The sequence below is a fragment of the Bos indicus genome, chromosome 23 (genome assembly GCF_029378745.1).
Source record: "Bos indicus isolate NIAB-ARS_2022 breed Sahiwal x Tharparkar chromosome 23, NIAB-ARS_B.indTharparkar_mat_pri_1.0, whole genome shotgun sequence".
Taxonomy (NCBI): domain Eukaryota; kingdom Metazoa; phylum Chordata; class Mammalia; order Artiodactyla; family Bovidae; genus Bos; species Bos indicus.
The window spans coordinates 21944355-21954749 of NC_091782.1; the positions used below are offsets into that span (position 1 = coordinate 21944355).

At 47.3% G+C, this 10395-nt stretch overlaps 1 protein-coding gene across 1 annotated transcript in view; it reads right to left on the reverse strand.

Moving 5' to 3' along the window:
• The window catches only part of TNFRSF21 (TNF receptor superfamily member 21), a 63918-nt gene extending 57530 nt beyond the window's left edge, over positions 1 to 6388 (reverse strand). Inside the window, exon 1 of the mRNA XM_070778077.1 lies at positions 5842 to 6388. Coding sequence (XP_070634178.1) covers positions 5842 to 5928 — 87 coding nt within the window. The 5' untranslated portion in view covers positions 5929 to 6388. The remainder of the gene's footprint in view (positions 1 to 5841) is intronic.
• Between the last annotated feature and the right edge of the window lie 4007 nt (positions 6389 to 10395).

Here is a 10395-nt window from a genome sequence, read left to right on the forward strand (position 1 = left end):
ACTGCTGCTCATTTGATTCCAGAACCCGTCTCACTCCTCTCCTCCCTGCTAAATCCATTCAACTCAGGCTCCTTTTCCCAAAACAGATTTGCAAATGGCTCCAAGCGCCACACCCTGAGGACACTTTGAGCACAACTTTCCCACCACAGAAGCACCTGTCATCTTCACGGCCAGGGTGCTGATGACTGGGATTTTTTTCCAGAATCCAGGAAAAAGGACTCTTCCTGGTGGCCTTTAGCATCTCTCAAGGAGAGTGAGATCACGGGACTTCCCTGGTGGTCCAGTGGTTATGCCTCCACACTTCTAATGCAGGGGGCACAGGTTCGATCCCTGGTTGGGGAACTAAGATGCCACATATCTACCCTTTGGTGTGGCCATAAAGAAGAGAAAGAAGAATGAGATCACCACTGCTCTGAAGCAACAGCCTAAACATCCGTGAGCCCCGTGTTTCTACAGCCCCCGTGAATGTTCAGCAGATACCTGCTGACATCAGCCAGTTCCTTCCTACTTACAAGCTCTGCCCAGATCCTCTCCTCTCTTGGATTCAGGCTGGACATGCAAGGTGGTATGGAAGCCAGGTGGCAGCACACAAACCAATTTAGGATGCCTGTTTACTTTCTGGTATTTGACAAATACAAACACTGGGGCAAGGCCAGTATTTATTCACCATCTCGCCCCTTTCCTAAAGAATCGCAGCTCAGCAGCTGCTACTCCAACTATAACGCCCAGTGTCCTACGAATGCTAAAGGGGGTTTCAACTTGGGGGCCAGGATAACTCCTCTTGCAGCTTCAGTTTTCATTCTGTCCAACAGACATTATCTGCGCCAAATGCTCCAGACCGAATCCATTCCAAATGGTCATCAGGCACAAGCCCAAAGGCAATGAGAGACTTCTGTCACTGAAGAGAAGCACCTGAATCTTCCAGGAAGTTGCCGAGTGACCTGGTATCACCAAGTCTTTGCCAGGCCTGCTTGGGGGAAGAGGGCCAGCAGAGTCAGTGCTTCCTGGAAAAGAGGCACTGCAGTTGACAAAAAGCCACTCAATTCACTCTGGCCCTGGAATAATCTGATGATGCCTCTGACCATTTCCCATTGCACACATACACACACACACACACACACACACACACAATTAATAAAGTTCCCTTAAGCCAATTATAGTTAACATGCTTTACAAAGGGCCAGATGAGCACAAAACCTATTTGCAACGTGTCCCCAGAGTCTCTAAAGAAACTTCACCTCTCACCCTCACAGTCAAGCCTAAGGCTGAAAAGTGATGTCTCCTCATTCTGGTCTACAAATAGACAGGATGCAGAGCACCTGCTGAAGCCAACTTGAACCCACACCCACTCACTCCATCTACTTGGAGAAAGGGGCCTGCTGCAAATGGTGCTGGAAAATACCTTACTAACTGTGCTGATCACCTCCAGCTGGAAAGACTGTGTCCAAATTTAGCCACACTAAAATATGCAGTTTAGCGAGTTGGTGGATCGAGGCTGACCTACTCCTGGTATTTTCTCAGCTTTGGGTAGTCTGCATTCCATGACAAGGAATTGTTTTCTTGCTGATTTGATGTGCCTGTGTGTCTTCTTTATACTGTAGCTTTGTTTATTTGCTTTGTACTGGGCTTGTGGCAGATTCAGCCACATGACTTTAGAAACAGCTGAGAATTCAGATGAAAAAGCTCAATCCCATCCTATACAGTTTGACAATAGGGATGGGAGATTCACATCGTATGTGAAAAACCCTGCCTTCCAGGACAGGTCAACATACCTGACTTGCGCGATCATGAGTCATTTTCTCTACCAAGACTAACAGATGTTATTCTGAGACTACAAAAATTTTTCTTTTGACTTTCAGACTAAAAGCCACAATTTCTTCAAGTGTTTTTTTTTTTTTTGATGTAGACCATTTTTTAAGTATTTAGTGAATTTGTTTACTATATTGCTTCTCTTTTTGTGTTTTGGTTTTTTGGTGATGAGGCATCAGGGATCTTAGCTCCCCAACAAGGGATCAAACCCTCACTCCCTGCGTTGGAAGGCGAAGTCTCAACCTCTGGACCTCCACGGAAGTCCCTCAAGCAGTTTAAAGATGCTAACATGCATCACATTTTGTGTATGACTTTGAGTATAGTACATTCATCTGTGGGTTCTTTCTGAAAGTGTGAAACTCAACCAGCACTACTGATAGCTATGTACGTTTATACACCATATACTTCGTACCTGTAGGGCAAGATCCAAGTTCTAGTTCATCCCTGGGTTCCCACTACCAAGAACAGTGCCTCTCAGAGTAAGCGCTCAATGTAGGTTTGTTAACATGAAAAAATAATCCGCTTCCCCCATCTACGCTGTTTTTCCCCTCCAAGTTTTCCCTTGCAGCTTTCACACTCTAGGACTGTGAAGTTCAGGTGTATATAAAGGAGAAAATCTTTTGGATATAACATTAGCTCTAATTCGAAGTTTTCCTTGAACTTGTCACTTAGTCTAGAATCTTTTCAGGACTTCAGCCCCAACCAGCTACTCCACACCAATCTAGTCAAATAGCCGAAGTCAAATGCCAGGATGCTAGATGATTAACTTTAACAAGCAAAGGTCAGGAGATGGCACCAAGACATTTAGTCTCAACAACAGTGACAAACACCCATATGTGGGACTTTCTAGGTCTTACTGTAAGAGCACTCACTTGAAAGCTCTTACAGTAACTGTCCTTCTATCTGGAATTCATAATATATGCAGATTAGTGGTTTCTAAAATTTCAGACCTCGTTTTCTTTATCAATAACATCTCCTTTTTCTTCTGACTGCCCCACTGCCAATATTCTATCTGTGCAGTCAAAGCAAAGCTCCTTGAGGGCGAGAGACATCTCTGAGTGTGTTGTTAGCCCATTCTAGGGCATTTCTTAACACTGGCACAAACCTCAAGGTCTCATTCATCTGCTCTCCAGATTTTTGGCCTGAAACACACAATATTTTGCCTTTCAGTGTGTGGTTTACTTTCCAATATCATGCAGACATCTCAACACATCAGAAACACAAGTGCAAGCAGCAAGAACACTTTCCTCCAAAAGTATTCATGCAATTCTCATCAGTGTCCTACAACAAATCAAACCACCAGCCTCAACTCTCCCCCAGTGAGTCTTCTCTCTTGTTACATTTCCTCATCAGGCAATTTGGAGTTGTGAAACCTGCAGAGTGGCACAGCAGGGAGGCAGTGAGTTGTGAGAGAGAGCCCAGTGATCCTGGGTCCCAGTACCAGTGCCCGCAACACTTGGGAGCAGGGTGACCAGAACTGCCAGTGAAGTTTTTGCAGTCTCCATTTTCTCAACTGGAAAACTGAGCTCATCCCACTGGCTTCACAGAGATGTTGGGACTAAGATAGGTACTATCTATAAAGCACCTGTCACATACAATAATCATGTTATATGCTGTATATATATTATATAAAAAGGGTTTTTAAAGCTTACAGTAAGTTCTCCTTCAGTTAGCCTGTCATCACAAGAAAGAATCAAAAATGATGGCAGTAACAAATATCTTCACCCTAAAAGAAGAAATATTTGAAAGAGGAGTAACAGAAAACCATGTGCCTTGAGCATGCTGCCGTGTGGACCTGAGCTGCAGTACCTGAAGTCTGTCATTTTCACGGGGCCAAGAATCCCAATGGGATAAAGAATCCTTATAAAAATATCATGAAATCATCATTTTTTATTTCGGGCCACATTGTACAGCATTTAGGATTTTAGTTCCATGACCAGGGATGGAACCCGTGCCCAACCGTGGAGTCTTAACCATGAGATCATCATTTCATATGCTATCATTGCCTGGGCTAAGGACTGTAGCTGGTAGAGTGGGAAAAATAAAAGACATTGCTTCCCCACCCTGGTGACCCCTGTCCACCCTCTCAGTTTCCCTTCAGGACAAAGGGGTCAACTCAGGCCACTCAATGAACTCCAGTGGAACTTTTCTATTATAATTAGCAAGAGAATAAGGACTCTCATTTTAGTTAATATCTCAAGGTTGCATCTAAGCTCCACTATAAATTACTTTTCAAAAAAAGACAGGCAAACTTACTTTCTCAAGTCTTCAGTTGCAAATCCAGTGCACAATTTTTTAGGTCAACCAGACTTAATGATTTCAGAACTTTCTCTGGAGGTTAAAGCAACCTATGCTTTAATTACACCATGACCTTACTTAAAGCATCTCATGCAGAAATGTAAAGTCAATGAAATATTGCACTGACTTAAGACTTAATCCAGGAGTGGACTCCAAGAGGAGCATAGGTGTAGGGCAGTAGATCTAAGACTGAGAAGGAGGCAGCTTGAGGATGGACCTACCTCCACTGATATTGGGCTCGATGTTCCCCAGGACTTAGATGGGTTTCTCTCCACACCGACTGTCCAATCCATGCCCACTGCTTTCAAGGACCCTCCCAGCCTACTGCCCACCATCCAGCACCCTTGTGTCAAGGACACAAATCTTGACTTTGCCACTGCTATAGAATGGGCAGAAAAGGGTCTTTGAAGGGAGTCTGGGACCTGCCTCATTATAAATCCGAACAGCACCAAACTTTTCTTTAGTGTCTCTCTTCGCCTTTAAAATCAGCCTCGCACAGGGAACCAGAGTGTCTGTAGGATGAATTCCCAGGCCATAGCAACTGCAGTGCCCTGGGATCTAAGAGATCTTGGCTGGCCCGGCATTGAGCCCTTTTCGGGAAGGAGACAGCAAGCCTGCCTCTCCCTGACACGGCCTTGCCATGAAAATAGGCTCCTGTTTTTTTGTTTTTGTTCGGTTCTTAGCTAAGAATCTCCATCCACCCGGCGGACACAGAAAGATAAGCACGGAAGCTTATGGTGGCTCGTGGGTTTGATCTCAAATCAATTTTCTTCTTCCACCTAATTCATCCCATCCCCCCGCCAACATATGGAAAGGCCGGGAAGGGATGTGGGGAAGTTGGGGACAAGTTTTGGGTCGAAGGTGCTTTCAGGCTTTGGCCAGATAAGTGATGGAGAGAACTAGCTACAGGGCACGCCCTGGAGCTGAATGCAGACCGGGTGCAGAAGTAGGAAGCTGCTCCACCCTCCATGCGCACCTGCCCGGCCACAGGTAAGCGAGGGATGGAGAAAAACGGGGGGAAACTCAGCTTCCTTTATGGTGGGCTCTCCCCTTCCCCCACTCAAGTGTCAGCGCGCTGGCCGCCTGGCTGGGAGCCGGCGCTTTCGGGGCGCCTGAGAGTGGGTCTCAGGATTCCTTCTTGGGCGTGCCGAAACCGGGACCCACCCAGCCAAGGCGGAGAGAAGGGGGAAGGGGGCCAGGCGCCCGCTCCGAAGGCGAGGCGCCGAGGTACCCGGCGTTCTGGGGGGCCGGCGCGCCCGGGTCCCGCGCTCTCCCACTGCAGTAGCATCCCGACATGACACTGCAGCTGCAACAAAGCGGCGGCCGCCGCCAGCCTCGGCTCCCCGGCCCCACACCCCGCGGAGGGGGTAGCGGCTGGTGGCCATGGGGGTGCGCCGAGGAGATGGGGGCCCCGGAGGGGCGGAGGAGGTGAAGAAACCCTGAAATGCGCAGGAAGCCGAGTGGCCATCTCCAGCGCCTCTCCCGGCGCAGCCAGACTGCAAGGAAAACAATTCGCCTTCATTCCGGAGTCGGGCTGAGCTCTGCGGCTCCCCCAAAATGACCCGATCCAAGCCCTTGGATTTGTTGCCTGCCCTCGCTCGCAACCTGCGCCCCCCTGCACCCAGCACCCCGAAGCCCCGGCCCCGGGACCCGCCCCGCTCCCCGAGCGCGGCGTCCTCGGCTCCAGCGCGGCCGCCGCCCCCGGCTCCCGTCTACCCCACCCGGACCGCTCACCAGGAGAAAGGAGCCCGCGATCATCGTGGCTCCGGCCATGCGGCTGCAGGAGGCCAGGGCGGTGCTGCTGCTCGTGAAGGTCCCCATGGCTGAGCCTGGGGCTCGCAGGGCGCCCGGGGCGCGTGGCCCCCCGGCAGCTTGAATCGGCGGCTGCTTCTGCCCAGCGCCGCATCCACAGCCGCCTCCCGAGCCGGGAGCCCATCTACCTCCAACACCCCATGTGCACTGCGGCAGCCGGACGGCCGGACACAGGAGGGAGGCGGCGAGCGAGGCTCCGGGGGCGCTTAGCACCTGCCCAGCTGCGCGCCTGTCCGGACGGGGAGAAGCAGCCGCTGCTGCAACCCGCACCTCCCCGTGCTCTCCTCCGACAGCGGCTGCGGAGAACCAGGGAGGAGGGCTGGGCGCGAGAGAACGAAGGAACAACTTCCCATAGCGAAGCCTCCGGCCGCTGCCAACCACCGTCCTCCGCTGCCCTGACCGGCCGGCGAGGGACTGAGTCGTGTGGCCGCCGAGCGCGGGGAAACACGTGGTGGCGCCGAAGGGGCGGGGAATCGGCCCTTTGTGATGTCATCGCGAAGGAGGCCGGGCTCTTTGTGCGAGCAGAACTGAGAAGGCGGTCCAGAACAAGCCAGGAGGTGCAGGATGCCCCCTGCTGTTCGCTGAAGAACTTGCAGCTGCTTTCTGACCCAAGGAAAACGTTGCGAAGGTATGCACACCCTTGACCCAAATTTCCCTCTTTTTACTAAGATGATTCTCAGTAAGTTATTTTCTGTGACAGACGCCTTTCTGTTGTTTCTGGCCCGATGAGTAAGAGAAAAAGCAAAAAGCATTTAGACCAACGGTGTGCCGTAAAGAGATCAGCGAGTTGGTTCCCAAACTTAGCTGCGCTTCAGAATCACCTGCAGTGTTTAAAACAAACTTTGATGCCTGCTCCCACCCTAGAGATTCTGTTTGAATCGGAATAGAATGTGGTCTGGGCGCGTTGGGATTTTTTTTTTTAACTTCTCCGGGTGATTTGGGGAGATTTTGGAACAAAATTTGAAATCCTCTGGCTTAATAAATGCAATTAAGGAAATCCAGACTAAAGAATTCCAAACCTGGAGTCCACGGAAGTTGGATCCATAGATGGTCTTCCAGAGGCCTTGGAAACCCCTGAAATATGTGGGCAGGTGCATTTTCCTAAATAAAAGATCCAGAGCTCTGAATCAATTTATCACAAAGATAAGAAACACTCTCCCTCCAAAAACATATTAAACATTTTTGAGTTGAGTTCCAAATGCCTTTGTGGGAGGTGGGTGGATCGGAAACAAGAGCAGCCAGAGCATTCCTGGCCATAGTTGGCATCGCCTGCATTTCTGAATGTGAGTGAGGACCTGCCATCCCTTTCGTTGTCTCCCCTGGCGGGAGGCAGAGTCTCCCGGCAGCACCACCATTTCTGGTATAGTGTCCATCGTCTAGATTCTGACAGCATTGTGTGCTCAATTGCTCAGTCACGTCTGACTCTTCTCAACCCTGTGTACTGTAGCCGGCCAGGCTCCCCTGTCCATGGAATTTTCCAGGCAAGGATACTGGAGTGAGTTGCCACGTCCTTCTCCACGGGATATTCCCCACCTAGGAAAGGAACCCGCATCTCCTGCGTCTCCTGCATTTACAAGCAGATTCTTTACCACTGCGTCTCTCCCAGCACAGGGCACACTATACTGAAATTGCCTCTTTGGCCATCTGGTTCACACTACTCATTTGTGAACTCTATGGTGCTGGACTTCTCCTAGTTTCCTTGACCCCTTCTACTTAAAGATAATACACTTTCTCGATTATCTGCTTCAAGAATCAGTACAGTACCTCTGAAGGTAACCTACAAGGGAAAGGTGCCAACTATTTGTTTTCTTATTAAAATATTGTGCTTTGGCCTTTGAACTATGCACACGTGAAAGATGCTAAAAATTAATGAGGATTAATTCCAGTCTGTTCTTTCAAACATCTGCCAGTAAAGAAAATGATTGTTGATAAATATTGGAGCATAATGTGTACCGTCTGGTGAAAATCAAAGTTCTAGGAAACATTACTACTAAATATGGAATGTGAGGGAGAGGATTATGTTTGCACTTGAATTTCTCAATCTAGTTCCAGAAGGAGGGAGATGCATTGTATCTCCATAGATAACAGCTTCAATTATTTCTTCAAAACTTCAAAATGACTAATCAGTACCATCATAAGTCTTGTTTATGGAATTCCCTGGTGGTCCAGTGGTTAGGACTCAGCATGGTTATGCAGGGGCTTGGGTTCAATACCTGGTAGAGGAAATAAGATCCCACAAGCTGCCTGACAAGGAAAAAAAAAAAGTCTTGTTTAAAAGAAGTTGGGGAACTTCCCTGGTGGTCTAGTGGTTAAGAATCCACCTGCCACTGCAGAAGATGAAGATTTGATCCCTGGTCCCGGAAGCTTCCATGTGCCTCGGAGCAACTATCCAGAATATAAAACTATTTTCCCATCTCCAGTACACCCATGTATGACCGAATTTCTGGCCAAGCAGAATGGCCATGCATGTCTTCTGGGAAGTATTCTCCCTGGCTAGACCTTAACTGTCCATCATCCCTCTCATTCAAGGTCATGAAGACCTGCTCTTTCTCTCCAATTTAATTGTAGTTTCATTTTGTCTCTGACATTTTTTTCTTCCTTGCTCCCTCTCCAGTATTCTTGCCTGGAGAATCCCAGAGACAGAGGAGCCTGGTGGGCTGCCACCTACGGGGTCGCACAGAGGCGGACACGACTGAAGCGACTTAGCAGGAGCAGCAGCTCCTCCTCTATACCCCTTCTACTCCTGCCCAGACGATTACACAGACTTCATGATATCTGTCTCATGTTTTGCCTGGACCTCTCAGTCCTGCAAAAGAAACTTTTCTTAACATCCTAAGGATAATGAACATTTTAGCACCTAAATCTGATTATGTCCTTCTCTCACCAAAAACCCAACAAATATTCCTCATTACTCTCAATTTGAAGAGCAAAGGCCTAGTAAAACCATTCATTCTAATCTCTGATTATGGTTCAATCCTCCCCATGGCTGCAAGTTGAGTAAACATATACAGATAAGGCACATGGAGCCTTTACTTCCTACATCCAGTTTCATTCCCACTGCCTGCCAGTCCCCACAAACCCCAGATTCTTCATGCTAATTCTGCTAGATCATTGTGTTTCTTACCTGCCTTGTCTTTGTCATACTTCTGAGTCCTTGTTAGGTTTTGTTTTCTTTTCAGTTCACCTCTGCTTGTTGATTTCCTATGAATCTACCTGTTGAGACCAGCCTCAAGTGGTACCTCATCTAAGAATGCTTTCCTAACATCTTCTTTCACCTTCTATACCCTTATATGGAAAGATACTTGTTCCTTCCTCAAGATTTTTCCTACATGTCTCTGTTATTTATATGATATGACACTGTAGTTAGTTTTCCTGTCTGTGTTGCTGGCCACATTTTGAGCTCCGTGGGGCCAAAGTCTGTGTCTTAATCATCTTCCATCTCCATAGTCAAGATTCAAGATATTGACCTGGCTCAATAAATATTTGTCAAGTGAAACATAATTGAAAAGTTTGACAAACCATGGGACAGTTAACACACCTGATGTACCTTTTCCTTTTCCAAGCCTTAAATCAAACATCCTGAGCTGTGTTATACAAATAATAAAAGGTTTAATATGTGTTTTGCTAAAGTGCCATGTCCTGGACTTGGGTTTAAGTGTTTTGTCCTCAGCTTTGTTTCCTTAAAACAGTTCATTTAAGAACTTGTCATTCTTAGGGACTTCCCTGGCGGTCCAGTGGTTAAGATTCTGCACTTCCAATGCAAGGAGAGGGGGTGATTCAATCCCTGGTCAGGGAACTAAGATCCCACGTGCTGTATGACACAGCCAAGAAATTTTTAAAAAATAAATTTAAAAAAGAACTTGCTGTTTTTTGGCTTAAGAAGGAATATCAGCCATTCGGCAGCACATTGCGATTTTAAGCACGTGGGCATGATTTGATCAAGTCTCCACAGAGGCATTCTACAAAGAAGGCATTCTTGCATAAGATCAAATGGGAATAGAACTGCAAAGCAGGCATGGTTCTGAAAGCTTCCTTCTCTCTTGGCTAGTAAGAGAGGGATGATTTGATAAGATAAAATAGCCAATCTTTTGAAGGTATAATACCTTTGTTTCAATCTTGGGGACAGTGAGGTAATTAAATTAGTTTCTTCTTCACCTGGAGCACTGTGAAAGGTGGCATTGACCTTGAATTGTCCATCATTCACGTGCAATACTTCACACCTGTAATGTTCCCATTTTGCTATATGCTTTTCCACACAGGGCCCCAAATAATTTCTCACTTCATGGGTGAGTTGATGAGAAAGTAGGCCTCACTTAATAGTTTAATCAAAAGACAATAGATTTGCTGCTGCTGGGATCAAATCTCCATTATACTACTTATTCATTAAGTTTGGGCAAGTACCTTCAACTTTTTGAGTTTACCCATTTTTAACATAGTAAGAAATATCTCCTAGTGCTGTTAGGAGGAATAAGTAAG